Source organism: Carassius gibelio, chromosome B11 (genome assembly GCF_023724105.1).
Source record: "Carassius gibelio isolate Cgi1373 ecotype wild population from Czech Republic chromosome B11, carGib1.2-hapl.c, whole genome shotgun sequence".
Taxonomy (NCBI): Eukaryota; Metazoa; Chordata; class Actinopteri; order Cypriniformes; family Cyprinidae; genus Carassius; species Carassius gibelio.
The window spans coordinates 15737763-15758209 of record NC_068406.1 but is presented as its reverse complement, the minus strand read 5'-3'; the positions used below and the strand labels follow the sequence as shown (position 1 = coordinate 15758209).

The window sequence follows — 20447 nt, the reverse complement described above, 5'->3', positions numbered from 1 at the left end:
CAGGTAAATGAAACAAAGAGCCACAGAACTGGAAGTCTCATACAACATCTGTGCTCTATTAAAAAAAAAAACCAAATACACCTATACACTCCATCCCAATGAGTACAAACACAGTAGAAACACACTTAAAACTTATTTCTACTTCTAAGCATATTCTTGAACACACACACACACTGAAATCTTACCAGCTCCCCAGTTCCAGCAGGGACTGGCTTCTGTCTGAAGCGCAGTGCAAACACCACATGTCGATCTCTGATTCCTACAAACATCAACATCCCTTTGGCCGGTGGCTGCCCATCTCTTCGTCAGGCAAAGCCGTCTCATAGGAAAAAGAGGCACACTCTCAGTCCGACTAAAGACCACTAAATCCTCACCCTCCCTGTTGCTCGCTTTCTTTCCTTCTCTCCTTTTTTCCTCTGACTTTGTGGAAGGGGTGCTCTGAGGGGTGTGCAGAGAAGGGGAGGGAATTCCACAGTCCGGAAAACTAATTACGTGATGGCGGGAATATAAACGACCAGCCCGTCCTAAAGAGGAGGGAACGGGCCGGCCCGCCGAGTCTAAAGCAACAGAGCCAAAAGAACATACTGTAGGCTGGAAAGCCATGAAGGGATCGCGAAGCCCCTCTAGAATGACAAAAGGATGTGAGTCTATAAATAGCATGATCACAGGACGGACTAAAACTAGACGGATTGGATGAAGGAAGTCTCGCTCTCTCAGGTTTCAACGGCTGCAGTAACATGAGCTCGTAACGTGTCGTACACATGCTCCAGACTGGACTGGAGAAGTGAAGCCAAAAAGTGCTCTTAACTCTGCTCCACCATCGGCCAGTTTACACACTCATGATGGAGCCTGAAGAAAGTCACAAGCCAACTTTTTATTGTGTGAGTTCTAATGATGTGCAGCTGTGTGGATTTCTGATTCCTTAGAGGCATAGTTCACCCAAAAAAATAATACAACTGTCATCATTTACTCACCATCATGCCATTCCACACCCTTTCTTTTCTTCATGGAAAAAGAGAACTGTTTTAGTCCATACAATGAAAGCCAATGAGATCTATAACAACACTGAACCCCATTGACTTTTATTGTCAGGATTTCAAATGAGAAGAAGACAAACAAAAACAGAAGCATTACAAAATATCTGCTTTTGCATTCCACACAAGAAACAAACTCACACAAGTTTTGGAACAACATGAGAATGAGTAAACTCTTCCTTGAAATATAAAAAAACCTCATTCAGAAACACCTAAAAATGGTCTAAAGTGCAACGTTGTCCAGCAGATGTCTTTTTCACAGACAAGGCTCTGTTGTCTTGTAAAAGAGGTCTAAAAACACACACAGCTGTATTTATGACTAACGGTTTGAATAACGTTTCTATAAGCTTTTCCCTCTTTTGCCTCCTCCCGTTTACTTGCTTAGGGAGGGCGGCCTGCCTTACGCATTTCCTTTCTGACATCATTAACTAAACAATGGGCGTCGCGCAGGCAAAGCCCAGATGCTATCACCCGCCCAAGTGTGCAGTTCAGAGTGTCCGTGGGGTCAGAGAAAATAACCTCTTGATGTAGACTAGCATGTTTTCAGGAGTCACATCACAAGAGAAAAGAAAAAAACAACATGAATGGCTTCCAGGTGGTGATATCTTGGAGTTTGGTGTCTAACGGTCGAGAAGGGATGTTCTCTAATTAGAGTAAAGGCTCAAAGCTGTTCTCTAGTGAATGTCTCTTTTATTTCCTGTTCTTTGCTCTCTTCCTGAATGAAGAATCCCTTAAGGAAGACTAAAACAGGTTAAAACTGGACCAAAGGGGTCCAGATAGCCTTATTAACCTGTGTTCTTCAGTGGTAGCCTCAAGATGTACATGTGTTCTTCGTCAAAGATCTTCAGCTCTAAAGTGTAAAGCAGCAAAGAGGTATGAATCACAGCAGGAAGCTGAAAACTGATCATGTTATGTCCTTTTGGATCACACAAGCCAGTTTGGTAATGTCTTGGCACACAAGGAATAAAAAAAGCATCTGTGAGGACAGTACTTCAGTGAGTCAGAGGAGTCGTGTGTTCAAGGCTGTGACTCACTTCCAAATGGGATGGACACATGCAGGAATAACGAAACTTCACTAAACTGATGAATTGCTATTTTGAATGTACAATTGAATGCAGTTGAAGTTGGTGATGCAAAAGCCTGTTACACTTTTCTGTAGCTTGTACGAAGCGGGAGGTCACCTTGATTTAGTGCTTTTAGAGCCACCTGACAGAGTTCATTACTGAGGTCCTCAAATCTTTAATGCTAAAAGGCTTGGGGAGCAATAAAATCTTTCCTGCTTGTCAGAGTAAGGCTTCAAGGAAAACAGTGTGACAAATTTTTACATTTGGTTCTAGGTCCACTTATCTGTCACTCTGTTAGCCGGAACTTAGGCTAAAACGCCACAATGACCATGGAAAACATTTCTTTGCACTATATATTTGAAGGATATTCAGCTATTTGCCGAATACAGAGTAACTTACATTTCAGACAAAGAGAGTGGCTTTTGTTTGTTTTTTACTCCACCAATGAAAACAGTTCCAAACAAATCCACAGTGCAACAGTAGTGAATAAATCAGTTGAATTAATAATTCACTGACTCACTCATATGAACAGCCATTTGATTAATTTCTGAATGGTAATGGGAATGATTCAATGACTCACTTTTAAAGACAGTCAGTTGGATGCCACCTACTCATGAATACAGTTTTAATTACTATTATTATTTTTTCATTATATATTTCTTTTAAAGTTTCAATGAACGGCTCCCTATTTATTCTTGCCTTTTCTCATCCAGCTGTCATTTATTCTTTCATCGCTATTCTCAGCCTGCAGTCTGGGCTGACAGACTGCTGAGCTTCCTGTGAACTCGAAAGACAGGACTACAATGCGTCATTCCAGGTCTGACTTCATTCTCATCTTCAATCCATGGAACAAATTCATTTCCACCAGACGAATATGGAAAAGGCATACAGCATATTTAAAAAGAGCTGGACTGGACTGTTAGCTCAATCACTGATTCCTTAGAAACAAAACCTAGTGAATCTACAGTACAAGTGTGAATTAAATTACAGGGTGAGGTCACGGAACAGCTTAATCTCTGATTTCAACTGCGGCTGTCTGGAAAAAACCTAATTGTTAAAATCTGCCTACAGTGACACAAATCCCCAGTGTTATTCTGCAGTGGATGTTGGTGTGAAATTACATGTTATCTCCTCTATGGATAATTAACCAATTTCTTTCCATCTAAATAGTTACTTTGTGATCCATTCTTAAAGGCATAATTCTGTTTTTATTACTTACTGTATGCCATTGTCATTCTCAGTAAAACACAAAAATAAAAACTTGGAAAAATGCATTCTTGTTTACATAATAGAATAGAATAGAATAGAATAGAATAGAATAACTCTTTTACAAGTAAATATGGACAGCCTAGATCTCTATTCAACGTCCAACAGTGCAACCAAGACATTCTTCAGAATTGATCCTTTTCTGTTTCAAAGAAGAAAGTCAACATAAGGGTTTTTGGTTGAACAGTCCCTCTCAGTGTATTAATGTGAAATCAGGAATCTACAGACTAGTGTTTAGGTAACAACCACTCTGCAATCTATAGAGCTACAAAACAATAACAATAATCACAAAATAGTACAGAATGATTTCAATGACCACTCAGAGGCTCTTAACGTGGGTTTACAATGCACATTAGCATCATTTCATGTATACATAATTACATAGCATCGGGCAGCCGCCCCAGCACTGAGACGCAGACATGTTTGCCTTTAGGTCCAGCTGTAATTTAGAGAACATTAAGCCTCTTTGGGTTAAGTGCTCCTTGCACCCTTCTTAAACCTGATCAAACAGAAAAACAAGTCATCTTCCTGTCTTAAAGGTAGTGGTGGACTACAAAACTGTTTATTGCATAGCTAGTTGTTTATCAGCCAATACTGTTCATTCTTCCACAGCTAATGTTCTATCCAGACTGACCCAATATAATAATCTACAACTTAAATAAAGCAAGTTTCAACTCACTCCTGATTGACAGATAACCATTTCCTTTTTAGCTGATAAAGTCTGCAAACAAATTTGATTTACACGGTCCATATAAGGATACCTAAACATCTGTGTTTGAATGGGTGAAGTTTACCTCCATTTATATTTGCCATTCCTTCCCCCCCATATGCCATAGTGAAGCTTAAACATGATTTTGGCTTCTCTCACAGGCCTAATCTCTAATCTGAGGGAACCGGTCCACGTGTGGTCCTCCATCACTGTTTCCCCCACGCGGGTCTTTGTGATGGATTAAGTGTTGCACAGTTGCACTCCCTTCATCCGATGCAAAACAACCACTTCTGCTTCCTGCATCCTGACCGAAAGAGCAAATAGCTTCCCCGCAGTGGAAATGCGGTTCGTTTTGGAGGGCCAGTCATGGTCAGGTGTTTTTTAAAGGCTTTGCCCTTTCACATCTTCACCATGCTTGAGAGTTGCTTAATGGGATGGAATTGTGCAGTTCCATTTACCTCCCCATGCCATCCAGCAGTGACAATACAACAATTGTGGCAAATGACGTTAGGCCTATAACAACTCACAGGCTAGATTTTGTGTCAGAGCCAGTGCCTCAGTCATCGACTAATGGCAAACATGCTTTACACACTGCCTGATAGGAACATCCAGATTAGTCAAATTAGAAAAAACTAAATAATGTTAAAGGGATAGTTCACCCAAAAATGAAAATCTGTCATCATTTACTCATCCTCATGTCATTCCAAACCTGTATGAGTTGCTTTCTTATGTTGAACATAAAATAAGATATTTTGAAGACTGCTGGTAATTAAAAGTTGGTGGCTGCCATTGACTTCCATAGTATTATTTTTTCCTACTATGGAAGTCAGTGGCAACCACCAACTGTTTGATTACCAGCAATCTTCAGAATATTTTCTCTTATGTTCAACGTAAGAAAGCAACTCATACAGGTTTGGAACGACATGAGGATGAGTAAATGATGATAGATTTTTAATTTTTGGGCGAAATATCCTTTTAATGACTGTGTCGCTTAAAGTCTAGGTAACAACTTTAATAATAAGGAAACCTGCAGTGGGTTTGCCTTTTGCCATATGATGCTGCAAACATGTTGGTATTTCTATCAAATTTGTTGAGCCAGCGTCTTTGTTTTTCTAGTTCTTTTGGTGTGCTGTAAGGCTCTTTGAAATAACTGAAAAAACAATAGAGTGCAACAGTGCCTGCCAACTTTTTCAGCGGCCTTGGTCCTCAAAAGTATTCCTTACAGGAATTTAAAAAAAAGTATTTGTTAAAGAGCCATGAACCAAACCAAACAGCTACAAGGTACCCAACTAGAGTCCCATGAGTCCCATAAAAATGATTGCCATACATTTTCATGTTGAAAGAGTTCATACAAATAACAGTCTCTTATGAGACCATTTCGTTAAAGAATCATTCAAAAAGACTCACAAGTTACTGGTTTAAATCTGTTACAAAATGTAAATAATGACAGTAAAGATAAACATTTTTTTTTTTTGCTACATACACAAACAGTATTGCTTAGTTTGGGGCTATTAGGAGGTTTAGAGGACAAGGCTTTGAATTTAGATTCCAAATGAAGTCTTTTCTATATAGGTTAAGATCTTAAGATTTTGTTGGATGCAGTACTGTAGTTTTCCAACATCTCTACGGGTACATGTTGGAAACTACACAAAAACTCTTTCCAAATTAAGGAAATGCTTGATAAAGTAGAACAAGCAATAAGGATTGCTAATAAAAAGAGCAACAGGAAATGAGAGCCTTTTATCTTTCTAATCACTGTCCTTACAGCATATCCAGAGGCATGTGTGAATAACGACACAAGCGATTCTGTTGCTCAAGCACAAACAGACAAACAAACAGGCCGGGCGATCGAATGTGATCTGCCTAGCACGGTCAAAGTCTCAAACTCGGTTCTTTAGATTGCCTCAAGGATGACAGGCATGGAAGAGTGGGCTGTCTGTGACAGCGTGAGACTACCTGACACATGACCCTCAGACTGCCATCTTTGTGATAAAAAAAAAAAAGTAGACAGAAGGAATTGAGGGACCTTAAATGAACAAATCATCAAAGTACATTTTAATGTTGCACCAAAATAATTGATCCCACCTACAAATATAGTTTCTTGGTGTTTTTTCTAAACTAATGATTTACTAATGATACATTGATTTGGCATTAAAAAATGACTTGCTTTGAAAGAACATGCACATGCAATACAAGCACATACAATATTCAAATAGAGAAAGCAGTGTATAGTATTAAAGTATTTTACTTCACTAAATAACCAGGTATGACATTTTTATAAGCTTATAGTTTCTAGTTAATGCTGTTAATAAATGGAAAACATTCTGATTTGTATGTATATCCGTTGCACACTACCGTTAAAAAACACAAAATTGTTTTTTCAATGGAGTTATAGGTAACTATGTACAGTATATGAGCAATATTAGCCTTGATAGTATAGTATATTCATCAGATCAAAAGTCAAAGAAATGATATCCCCATTCCTAAAGGACAGCAAAGGTTCATCTGTGTTCATCATGTTTGTCTCTTTAGGCACCTTGATTGATGTGAAGTGACCAGACAATTCCCATCTCATCACAGTGAGAGACATTCATGACACATTCAGATCTCAGTCTCTCTAATGCAGCGTCAAGGTCGTTTAATTAACTCAGGCACTGCAAAATAACACCCTTTCACACGCTGTGAACTCTCTGTTTCACTTGCAAAAAATCAGCAAGGTTTATTTGTAGTTTGCCAATGTAATGTGCCAGTGATATGTCATTGCTAAATACAAAACTAGTTGAAAGAACAACAGACACAAATCACACGCTGCCAAACATCCTCAAATCTAACAACAATAAAAGTGCATATCCTACCCATCTGAAGGTAAACCACCAGCTGTCAAAATCTCCTCTCTCTCGCTTGGATTTCCTTTACTGGAGGTCACCAAAAATTTGGGCACCGCTTCTATTCCTTTACTATGAATTCCTTTGCCATAGGCTACACACACTCAGGGCATTAAGAGGCAACCAGCACCTCCCAAAGCTGCTGTATGCTCCAGTCACAGCATTAGCACTGGCACCAGGTAATGTCTCTGCTGTCTGTGCTATCGTGTTGTGTGTTCCTGCTCTGCTGAGGAGGGCGCAGGCAGCGTTATGGGGAAGTGCTGAGTGTGTGTGTGTGTGTGTGTGTGTGTTGAGGTGAAAAGGAAGGGAGTGGTGCCTGTAACACAGCTGACTGCTTTCTCTGAATTGAGTGTGATTTAAAGTCAGATTGAATGTGAAACTGTGCTGGATATCCTGTGACAAATTATCCTATTTTCTCATGCAACATATGGAATTCTTGTGTTTGCAAATGTAATCTAGCCAGAGTTATTATTGTAACCCTTAAAAAAGTTTAAATTGAAAAAGTTTTCATTGCTTAAAAAAAAAAATACTTAAATAAATTGCTTAAATAAAATAAAATAAATTGCTAATTGCCAAAGCATTTCTTATTTGTGTTTTTTTAGTAGAGGTTCTAATTTTTTAACTACATAAACTATAAAGTTTATATGACTAATAAATATGACAAAAAAACTACTACTAAAACTTTTTTTATATTAACAATAGTATCTCAAAATTAACAATAATATCTAGCTTTACTAAACATTAGGGGCCCTATCTTGCACCCAGCGCAATTGACTTTGTACACCGACGCATATGTCATTCCTATTTTGCACCCGCTTTTCCCTCCACTGAAGCACGTCGCTAAACTAGTGAATGAACTTGCGCTCCCTGGGCGGTTCAGCGCAAAAAAGGAGGCGTGTTCCGGCGCAAACAATCCCTGGTGCTATTTTGCTGTTCCATTAAACAATTGCGCCACTGACCAGAAAAAACCTAGTCTAAAGTCAGTGGCGCGTTGCGCGTTGTTCATTATGTTATTTTAAGGGCGCATGCTTGACCATAATGTATAGCGTGCACAACGTGCATACACTTTGCTCATGTAATCTACACAGATGCAACAGTTATTTTTGCAAATCATAAATTGTTACACTAAAAAAAATATTAACACATGAGATGACGGAAATCATTGTGGTGTATTTTGGGTGGGTTTCTCCCATCCCCATACAACACAACTTCTCTGTCTTTCACTGCTCTTACAAGAACATCAGTCTCCTCGGCTGTGAACCGCTCCTGGCGTGCGCCTGGTAAATACGCCATAATAATAGCAATCCATAATGGAACTTGCGCACCTGCTTTTAAAGGGAATGTTGGATGACGCTCTGATTGGTTTATTTCACGTTATGTCGAAACCACACCTATGAATAATGAAGCTACTTCAGACCAACCCATTTTAGATTTGCGCCGGGCGCAAGAGCCATTTATCCCGCCGGGAAAATAGCAACAGCACCGAGACCCGCCCACAAAGTTACTTGCGCTTCGCGCTTTGACACTTGCGTTTCAGATCGTTAAAATAGGGCCCTAGGGCTGCAATGATTAATCAAGATTAATCACATTCAAAATAAAAGTTTATTTACATACTATAAGTGTTTCTATATTTATTTTGTATATAAAAATACATGCATATATTTCTATACTATGGAATTTTTTTTTGATTTATATATAAAATATTTATATACAATAAATTATATACAAGTATCATTTTGCAGCCCTACTAAACATATTTATGATGAATTATGGAGGAAAAAATACTATTTTATTAATTACCAAAAGAAAAACAATGTCTAAAACAGACAGTGAGTTATGAATAAATCTAGCACAGGTGGGCCATTGAGCCTTTGTTAAATCCTCTGTGGATTCATCTAAACCTGACTGTCTCAGTAATTACTTCTAATACAAAACGAGAGTAAATCATTTTCATCGCTCTGTGTTCATACAAAGGAGATGACACTGAATATTTCTTTACAATAATGTCCTGCATCAGTGGGGGAGAAATTTATATGGCCATCCATTCTACGACGATCCCAGGGCTCAGGACGTGCGGCAGATCAAATGATCGATTTCACTCGCACGCGGGAAGTTTCACACAAGGACCTTTGTGAGAACTTCAAGGCGCAAGTCAAAGTCATTATTTCTCAATACGTAAGAATGTGGTATGATATGTGAGAAGGGCTGGAGTGGTTTCAATTTGAGCGCTCGCTGCTCAGAGAAACTTTGATACCATTTAATCGCTTAAAAATGGTTTTATAAAGGATCACAGACCTGACATGTGGAACTTCCCTTTTTTTTTAATCACAATGATTCAGAACTTTTCCACCACGTCATTCTTACTAAGTTCATGGTAACCAAAGTTTCAACCAAAATACTATGGTTGCCCTCATTAATGTTTGTAAAAGCAACATTTATAATAATGGAAATTTTCTACACCAAATATTATTTTATCATCATCTTGTACTATGGCATGAGAGACACATATCCATCTAAACAATTTCCAATCATAAACAGATACCAGACAAGAGATGACCAGAAGGTCTAATTCTCCTTCTCGTGCTGTCGAATTCATTGTCAATTTCAAGGTCAGGGCACAACAACACAACACAATTTGTGTCAGCCATTTACTTCATGAATACCAATGAGAGAGCATTACATGCAGCCCTTCCACTACAGTCGCATAAAAGAACAAAGATGTTACGGAAAATCGCTATGAAACATTACATTTCAATGCAAGTATAGAGTCAAGGAATGATTAAACTGATCACATTACACAGTGAATAAATATATATGGTGGCTTATAAACATCAGAATATGTGATTTGATATCTCCAGTGAAAATATAATAATAGATTGGGACTTTACAACACTTTAACAAAGAAAAAAAAAACATCAGATGAGAACACTGACCTATATGTTCTGGCATTTTTCTGTGCCAGTTGAATACGTTCTTATAAAAGATAATAGCTTGACATAAACCGATCCTTGTAAAATTCAAGCATAGCAAAACTCCTATAAAACGCACATTTTGCTTTAAATTCCAAACAAGTTTACTTGAGTTACCTGGTGAGGTGGTCTCAGGCAACACTTGCAATTATACAAATAGTGTAGCACATCTGGGAGCTGTCGAGGGTAACCTTTACAAGGGGCCTTCAGCAGACGTGTGGGCCGTCCATGCATACCAATACAGATACGCAACACAACACTGCTGCTCACTGCTTATACTGACCAAATTCCCTATAAACATTAATAAAAACCATGTATCATCTATAAAAACCATACGAGCTGTGAATATGACTTACATTAGAGTTCCTGTTTACAGTGCATACCTAAACTTTACTCTAAATTTACCATTAGTTAAGTTGAAAATTGTGTAGCTCTGTAGAATGGATTAAAACGTTAAAATAAGAACCAAGAGTAGCGCATGCTCGGCTGAAAAGCATAATCAAATTACCCAAAATAATCAATAAATCAACATGAGTGGGCCTAATTATTAGTAATGCCTCTTTGCATTTACTAGCAATAATCTGGAGTTTATAGCAGAACACTTATGTTGTGTGGACTATCAAGTCTAAATAATCTATAAAGGTTATCTATTCCATCTTTCAATTAGAGTTTTTGTCTTAACCATTTTGACACTATTTTGGTTTCTATTTCAACATGGTTTCAGTTTGCAGCCAAACCCACTGTGGCCCAACATCTGTCTCCCAATAGTTTATACATCAGATATGATTCTAATTGGTTAATTATGACACTTAAGCGTCTCTTGTAGGGCACTGAGTTGTGTGCATGCTAGTCATGCTAGTACACTTATTTGTCTAACATTTTAAGAGTGAAGTGAAGGCGGTACATTTTCCAAAGTATTTATCAGAAAATTATAGTTTGTAAGTAACAGTCAAAGAAAATGAGTTTAACTGAGTTAAATGAGTTAACTGCAGATTGAACTGTGGCCTCTTCTGTTTAAAACAAACATAACCTGGTGAGACCACTGTGAACGTGGATCTGAAAGAATCTCTTAGGCCTCCAGGTCAAATCCTATCCATCCCAGAAACCTTTTATCTGTCTTTACAAGCTTTATTGAAGCTGGGCTATGATTTTTCTCCCATGTTGACAACATGTTATCACACTGAGGCCACAGAAGTCTATATTTACACAACTGGGCGTAACACCCTTCTGATGATAATCGGATGATTTCTCATCAGGCTTGTGTAAGGTGGAAGAAAAGAACTAGTCATTTCAAATTAATGAGAAGTCAATGAGCGGGAACGCAATAATTATACGCTGTGTCTTTAAGGTAATAATAGCATGATTTGTCATGACATACAGCTAAAGAAAGAAGCAACAGAAAGAAAGGGAGTATAAACATAGCGTGAGCAGCACAGTATCTGAAGAGTTCTTATCTTATTATATAATGCTTTTCTATAATTGTTGTGCTGGAGGGTCTGCAGAAAACTTGAAATCACAAAATGTAATTTAACAGCAAGAAAAATAAAGCACTTAAATGATAGTGTGTACATATATATATATATATATATATATATATATATATATATATATATATATATATATCAAAAGTGTTTACTGTGTTATACTGTGCCTCATGCTCACCAAAGCTGATTATTTGATTAAAGATAAAGTAAAAATAGTGATAGTGAAATATTATCAAAAATCAAAATGTTATTGTAATATATATATATATATATATATATATATATATATATATATATATATATATATATATATATATATATATATATATACACACTGTGAATACCTTGAGTAAAGCAACCATCAGATTTTTTTCAGCAGCTATTCCCTTTCCACTGCCTCCTATTATTTGACAATGGTTTGGCTTAAGACAATAGATTGCTAATTACAAAGGCAATTATTTTGTACTGAAAGCACAGCTTTACACAGTATTGAAATAATTTATACACTAAAATATACCGCTGCCTTTATATTTGAAAGTTGTGGACAAAATACCCAGTTGTACATGTGATAGAAACTTTGAATCTTTATCTGGCAAGTAATTATCTGGAATTTCTTGGGTATAGTGTGTCAGGGGATCTTACGATGAGCTTGGATGATGTGGCCTGTCAGAAATGACGTAACCAGCAAGCCACAGAACTGCTTCTGTCCATCCCTGTCTAGAGTCTGTTTCTTTAACTTCACATGTAAAGCCGCACACACACACACACACACACACACACACACACCCTACAGTAAAACATCTGCAGTGCAGTTCTGTCCACGCCTCATCCCATAAAGCAGCTTTCAGTTTCATGCTCCTAAACACTGATGTGTTTCCATCAGTCACACAAAGGCAATTCCTTTAAAACCCACTTCTGAAATCTTTCAGAACTTTGCCACAGAATAAACGCCTCATTGTCTAGTTCCATATCTAAGGAGAAATGAAAGCTGATGTGTGTCATTTTGAAACCAGTGGAGGGGTTTTTGTTTTTTTCTGAAAGTGATTTAGTATCTTTCAAGTATTTGTAGTCTGTCTGCGGAAATGAGTTCTTGATTATTGCAGCTCAGAGAGTAAGTAAGGTTACTTTCAAAGGTCATTCAACTGTTTTCACAGACTTAACCAAAGATGCAGTCCCAGTGAAATGTCGCTCTCTTGTAAAGAACGAGGCTTCCTCCATATGCCTTTCTCTCCTGTTGAAAGATAGCCAGGTGGCGATTAGCAAGTCCCGAAAACCTCAAACCCAAACAAGCCTTCATCATCCTACACCTTGTTGTTATGACAAACAATGGCGCTGCATTCTCCTCCTCCGGATTCCTGGGAACTATTTTTTTCTGAGGCAGACTCTGCTAAATGAAGCCAAGTGGCAATTATCACAGAGCCTGGTGCAGCTTGACTGAACACACCGCAACAAATTACAAACCATCTTGACATCGTCTATAAACATGCTGCTTCGCTACATAACAAAAATAATGTTTAAGGGCTGTTTACTTGAAGCGGACAGCAAGAGTGAATCTGCAGCATCCAAACAGTGTGCTGTTTTGTTTGAGATTCAAGAGAAGAATATCAAGATTTCAATTTCTGTGCTAAAATAGCAGGGTGAAATGCATAACAGTGCTGCTAAAATTGTTATGTAAACCAAACAAACTATTTTTCAGCAGCAGTCGTCTAGAATTTGTGATTATCATGGAATGCTTTGCATGGATATGGAGAGTGAAACACTGCTCCAGAGCTGACCAGACAGGTGGCTTTAATAAGCACTAAAGCAAAAATAGATCATACCATCCAAAAACAGAAACACTCTGGGACGAATTCACTAAACAGCTGCATTACTTTTGTAAGCTGTGTTTCAGTGCTATGCACTAACCACCTATAATTTAATCTGACTGGATGCTAAATACACTAATTAAGTATTTACATCAAGTCTGATTTACATCAAGAATGAGAGACCTCTTTCTACCATTACTTAACTTGGAGTTGAGTAACTGGGTTTTTTTTAGAACACAATGTAGGACACAATGTGCAGATTCACAAACATAAAACAATTTCCTTATTGCTTAATTTCCTTATAACCCATAGAGTTATATTTCAGGTAGGCTGATTTTATAAAGAATCCGGTCATGAGTCGTAACCAAAAAACGAAATAAACCGAACCGATCAAAAAGAAATAAAAACATCAAATTCTTCCAGTTCTTCATCATTCATGGAAAATATATCATACCTGGTTTCTCATGCACTACGCTCTGTCTTCACAGGCTCCCTACATGACACAATGACACAGCAGATTCGGATGAGAAGGTACATACCCCTGTTTGTTACTGCACCAGCCTAGCGTTGCAATATTTCATTGCCAATGTCTAGATCTTATGTCCTGAATACTAATTTAAAGACAAGTCCTGCATTAACTCAAACACAGGACACATTCGGGTGCACCAAACACTCCTCGGGCCCCATGAAATGCAATGATAATCAAATATTTAACATTTATTTCGAGCTAAGAGGAAAGAACATGGTTTGATATCTGCTGACAGAGGACAGGGCTGAATCTTAATTTGCTTGACCTCCATTTTCAAAGTTATTTATATATTTAAACCAGTTATTTAAAGCAACAAGACAGCTGGGGTGTCAGCTGTCACAAGGTACAAAAAAATGCATTCATTTAAATAATATTTGCACAATGCATATTGTATAACACCTGCAAATATATAAGGCTTTGAAACCTTTAAACAATAAGCAGTTTGTTTAATGATGTAGTCCATTTTTATTAAGTTATTATTTGCCACACACAGAGCTTTCCACATGATTTTTAACAACGTTATGGCGGTGACATACGTGATATGGTTTTATCTGTGGATCAGCGATCATAAGTAAGGGATAATGTACATATAGTCGGATGTTCTCGCAGAATAAACCCCAAAAGGGTGATCAGGACCCCGACACGAGGCAGAGGGTCCTGGGGTTTATGGAAACCATATCACACCAGCCATTATGTTGTTGAACATCATACAGCTACTTGCCACATAAGTAAATAATCAGATGTAATATATTGATTTGAGTTGAAATATTTGAACGCAAAGCTTCCGTGAAGACAGCAGTTTCGAGCAAGCTGCAAATTCAAACTAAACTAGTGAATCCCTTTGCTAGTGAATCCCTTGAGGAAAGCAGCCATAATGATGGCAAGATCGCACATGGCAGACTTAAACCCCAATGTCAAACTCACCAACACAACAGCGCCCGAAGAGATCATTCAGATCACATGATTGTCAGAATGTGTTCGGCCCAACAGCACAGTAACAGACAGCAGAAACTGGGACCATTAATATCATACCATCATAACGCTGTGTGGTTTGACCTTGTTTTCTAGTAGATGTATGCTTTGTGATAGCTGTGTAACCCCAGGAAGAGGTCTGAAATATTCTTGATGAGTCATGCGGGGTTGGATGACTATATAAATGCACAGCTGTTGTCACTGAATGTCACAGAAGAACAGACGTATTTTGGGCCGTTTGAGCTTAGGCACAAATATAGGCATAACTAGCATGAATATTAATAGGGATAGTTTACCCAAAAGTGTAAATTCGGTCATCAGTTATTCAACTATGAAAAATGGTTTAACTGTTTTTGTCTATATACTGAAAATCAAAAGGGTCCAAAAACAATGGCATAAAAAAATAAATAAAATAAAAATAAAACGGACCATAACAAAACCAAACAAACCAAACCATCAACAACAACAACAAAAAAACACACACAAAAAACAAAACAAGACAAAACAAAATCAATACAAAAACACAGGACCAAACCAATAAGCAAACAATAAAATAAAACAGGAACATTAAGTCAGGCTTGGAATTACATTCTAAAAATGATGACAGAATTTTGATTTTTGAGGGTGAAATATCTAATTAAATGCCCCCAATTTAAGCTAATATAAATTATTTCGAACTGTTATCGGTAGCAGTATTACTATCAATATTTCATTTTGTTAGGGCCAGTAACCCGAAACTAAAACAAATAATTACAAATTTTACAAGTGATTTTATGCATCACAATGTTATAATGTACAGTTTGAAAATATATGCTTTTATCTACATCATAAAACAGGGGAAATTAACATCTAAAATTAAACAATCTACTGATACAACACAAAGGAACAAATCTCTAATATCAGCAGATTTGGTGTTGATATATGTGGGGCATCCCAACCATATATTATATGAAAGCCAAGCATATGTTGAAAATATGAAAGGATCAACCCCCATGTTCACATATTACATGCGCTAAACTTAGAATCTAATTACATCAGCAGATCCAAAGATAGTTCAGCTGAAACTCGTATGAATGCAAAAACACCACCAGCTCAGATAAATCTAGCTGAATTCATAACCACAAAGAATGATTATTGCTGCATTATCTGATACCAAGCAGATTATTGCTGTATAATCTTCCCCAAAACAACAAAAAAAATCCATTGCCCAAGGACGCCACAGAAGCCAAAACACTCTCTGGATCACACCAGATGACAGAGGGGGCACAATAAAAGCAGAAAAAACAGGCTGGCAACAGGATATGGATGAACAAAACAAGTCCTGCTATACATAAATATAAAACATGAAAGAACCTCTAGCGCAAGGATGTAAATTTTCCATTTACTCTTGCATTTAATTCCTGTAATGGTTGTCGGGCAGCCAATCTACGTGAAATGTGTTTGCGTCAGTTGTTTCTGCTTCAATGTCACCATCCTAATGGACAAACATAATAAACAAGCAGATCAATGCTTGCTACTTAGAGCTCCATCAGCAAAGTTATAGAAAGAAATGTCAAATCAAACTCTGGACGTCATCAGAGATTTCAGATATCATGCAAAAGTTTTATATAGTCAGTTTGGCTTAGTAAGCAAACAACCTCCAGCTAGTCCGCATCAGACATCAGTGACATCAGACTACGGAAGAGAGCGAGAACGAGTGAAAGAGAGAGAGAGAAACATAGCTGCATGCCTCAACAGCTGCTGCAGTCATCTTTGCCAGACACCTGCGTGCTGCTCAGGCAGCCGCAAACACACACACACACACACACACATACCTCTCACTCCATCCTGAGCCTGGCTGGGCACAAATAACATACAGCGTCTGGAGGTCTGCTCTCTAACTTAAGCTGCGGAGGATAAACTCAGTCGTCCCTGAGCACCAAAAGCCTGCATTGTTGCAGTGGCCAGTTCTCCTCTCACCTAGCGTGACGATGCACTCCAATGGGCCGTCTGCCTCCCTCCTTTCCCTCGAACACCCTCTCGTTTTCTCTGTCTCTCCAAGTCACTCTCTCTATGCTCCTCTCAACCCCTCCCCCTGCACTCATCCCTCTCTTCCCTCCCTCTCTCTCGCCCTCTCTGTCTTTCTCCCCCCGTGTGGTTTCTGTTGAAGGTGGCATCTCAGTGCTCTTGCCCCACGCAAAGGGGGCTGTGTCCTGTTCCTCTTTTTTATTTTTTATCATTGCTGCAAGGTCACAGTTTTTTTTTTTTTTTACAGTTCGAAAAAAAAAAGGGTTGGACAGAATGAAAAACAGAGACAAAAAAAGTAACTGAGAATGAAAAAGAGTTAACTAGTTAACTGCTAGTAAATCAGATTAATTCTAAAAGGGATAGTGCATTTAAAAATGAAAATCCTGTCATCAGTTACTCTCCCTCATGTCGTTCCATACCTGTAAGTCTATTCATTTTCGGAACAGAAATTAAGATATATTTTATGAAATCCGAGAGCTATCTGACCCTGCATACACAGCAATGACATTGACAAGACCCAGAAAGGTAGAAAGGACATTGTTTATTCAATTTAGTCTCTTCCATGTGAGTTTACCATGATGTATGCGCATAGGCAGAAGTCCTGGGGGGTCGGGGGGACAGGACCCCCTCCATCTGAGGGTTTTCTCCCCTAAAAATATGACTAAAAATTATAAATAACAATGTTTTATACTTAAATAATTGTATAAGTAGTAAAACAACAAAAGCGTGGCAAAAACGCATTTTAAGTTAGTAAACATTTTGAGTCTCCCCCTCCTTTGCCTCACAATGCTTTGGTCCAAATGCCTGCTTTCCTCTTTTACATCACCTACACACACACAAGTCCGGTGAGAGAGAACAAAGCCAATAGTAGGGCTGCACGATTAATCGATTCGATTGTCATGCATGTCTCGTTAGTGAAGCCGGTTCTGTGATTAGCGGTAAATGTCCATCACCTGCTTTCAACTAGAGCGGCACTTAATAGATAGAGCCGTAGTTCGCTGACAAGCTATGCAATATCGCGTTCATAATCGCAGATTAATCACATGCGGTTATAAACTCAATATTGCATAGCTTGTCAGCGAACTACAGCTCTGTCTATTAAGTGCCGCTCTATTTGAAAGCAGGTGATGGACATTTACCGCTAATCACAGAATGAGACACACATGACAATCGCAAGCAATTAATCGTGTAGCCCTAGTCAATAGTTGTGGAACTTCAGTAAGTATGGCTGTCAAGGCTATTTTATTCCCTTAAACATCGGATGAAGTAATTACTGTCTCTTTATAATGTATTTTTCTACGAGTCTGTTATGTTTGCAATAATAATGTCACTTGATGGAAAGGGTTGCCATGTTTTCACAACAAAACCCTCCCAATTACTAATCAAAACTATTTACTATACACGAAACTATACACGCTTCGAGGGGATCCAACGGTAAAATTCATGCATGTGTGAATGCACAGCAAAGACTTTCAGAAAACGAGAAATTGTTGAAATAAGTCATTATTTTTGTTTTCTTTGCACACAAAAAGTATTCTAGTAGAAATTCATAAAATTAAGGTTGAACCACTGATGTCAAATGGGCTGTTTTAACAATGTCCTTAACTACCTTTCTGGGCCTTGAAAGTGGTAGTTCCATTGCTGTCCATTGCATGCAGGGTAAATCTAAATCCGATTTAATTAAAAGTATATAAATTTGTGTTGTGAAGATGAACAAAGGTCTTAATGGGTTTGGAACAACAGAATTACTGACAGAATTTTTGGGGTAAACTATCCCTTTAAGACACAGCATTAACATAGATGCTAAGTTGATGCTACTGGCCCCAAACAAAACTTAACAACATTAAACAAACAAACAAATAAATACTACAATTAATTTTATTAATATTTTTACAGAAAGAGATTTTAAGCTTATATTATGTTATAATATATTACAGAATTGCTCTGCCACTACAGCGAATTCTCGTTCTTTCATAGTATGTACTGAATTTGATGAAGAACTTCTCGATCATTAATGAAGTATGTTCTGTAGGCATGCAGGTGTGTCTAAATGCATTTCCAGACATACTTCGTTCACTTGGTTGGCACAAACATTTGATCCTGTATGTTTTTTGTTTTTTTTTGCCTGGGATATACTAACAGTAACCACACAAATAATTATCTTTAAACCCTGCTGCTGTTATGCTTCTATTTTGTTGTCTTATTACAAGCTATTCCGAGCTAAATCCCACTCGTGGTTATCTGCTCTTAATATGTGGATCACGGTGAATAAGTGCTGCTGACTTACTGTTGCGCCTTCAGACGGCAGCTGGCATGAAGTGGCATCAATCTCCTGACCTGTACACGTTCCTGAAAAGCAAATGTCTCAAGGCTGACCTTGGCTCACACCACCGAGAGATCCGAACCGCAGCGAGCGTTCACAGAAACCGTATGAGTGTCAGGACCTCAAGTTTTGTGTACGTGCTAATCTAAGTCCAATACAATCTCTCTTTCACTGTATAGGAAGGATTTAACTTTAATGGGATTGCAAGCTGAATCCGGCAGGTGGTGTCCAAGATTAGCTCATGTTCAGCTTTTGCCTTTAAAAATGGCAGAGCGTTGCACAACAAACATATAGAGACTCAGTCATCTGTGGCGGCACCAACCCCCTTATTACCCACTTCACAAATTTTGATGACTCAAGTGGAGTGGCACCTGCCTACCAATGGAGCCAAAACAGTCCTTGGATAATTGCTTAAAGATTCCTGGTAAAACAATGACTGCTGCAAACTAGTTAATGTAAGTAATCATTGGTGTGTCTACTGAAACTGATCTAGGTGGACAGCTGCCAAACTCTACTAGGGTCTTAGTTTCCAACTCAAACAGCTCAATCTCGGTATATTACAAACCAAATGAGAACATACCTAAGAATAAAAAGTAATACATTTAAAATACATTTATTTTATACTAAGCATAGTTCAAATCTGTTAACTTATTTACTGACATACTGCTTGAGACTTACTGATATAAAAATTACAATTAAACTTTATTTGGAGTACTATTTGTGCACAATGCACATTTCTTTATTAAGCCTGATTTGTGTTTTAATATCAATACTGATGAGGATTGATTGATCTTTGAATAAAATTGGTCTGTAAATGCAAGATATGTATAAGTGAGCCTTAAAGGCAAAATACTTGCAATAGCTCCACTTTAACACAATCAAATATACTTCAGTTAGGGGTGGGCACTTCTTCCAATTTTATCAATTAATTAAAGTGTAATGTTTAGCAACAATAAAATTTTGTAAAAATAAAAAAAGAAAAGAAAAAGTTACTCTAGTCATGTTGTAGTAATTTTTTTTTTTTTTTTTTTTTTAAGTTGACTAGTTTAATTATTTTTTTTTTAATTGAGAATCGGCCAAGCGCTAAAAAAAAACGCTTTGATCACAGAAATATATTTTTAAGTTAAGTAAACTAGAAAACCACTGTTTTAAATTATAATAATATTTCACAATATTATTGTTTTATTTTCAGTATTTTTGATCAAATAAATCTAGGCTTGGAGGGCATAAGAGACTTCTTTCAAAGACATTAAAAATAGTCATATGTATACAGGCTAAATAAAAATATGCAAAATTGAAAATCAAATGTTGTATAAACAAAAAGGTTAGGGATCATATTTGTTTCAAGTGCTTTTTATTGAGGAGCACGAATGTCTTATTCTCGCATAGTGACTGACAGC

The 20447-nt window shown here is 37.6% G+C and overlaps 2 protein-coding genes across 10 annotated transcripts in view; both read right to left on the bottom strand.

The window, feature by feature from the left end:
* The window catches only part of LOC127968178 (CMP-N-acetylneuraminate-beta-galactosamide-alpha-2,3-sialyltransferase 2), a 310280-nt gene that overhangs the window by 90398 nt on the left and 199435 nt on the right, over positions 1 to 20447 (bottom strand). The window lies entirely within an intron of this gene.
* iqsec1b (IQ motif and Sec7 domain ArfGEF 1b) overlaps positions 1 to 20447 on the bottom strand; it is a 166382-nt gene that overhangs the window by 24502 nt on the left and 121433 nt on the right. Inside the window, exon 1 of one of the 9 annotated variants that reach the window (XM_052569168.1) lies at positions 16532 to 16767. The exons of 6 other annotated variants lie outside the window; for them this stretch is intronic. Coding sequence is in view for 1 of the 3 variants with exons in the window: in XM_052569162.1 (XP_052425122.1) it covers positions 186 to 244 (59 nt within the window). In the remaining 2 variants the exon portion in view is untranslated. Of the gene's footprint in view, positions 1 to 185; positions 517 to 6928; positions 7202 to 16531; positions 16768 to 20447 lie in introns of those variants that run through there. 2 more of the 9 variants (XM_052569167.1, XM_052569162.1) reach the window with 2 other exon arrangements.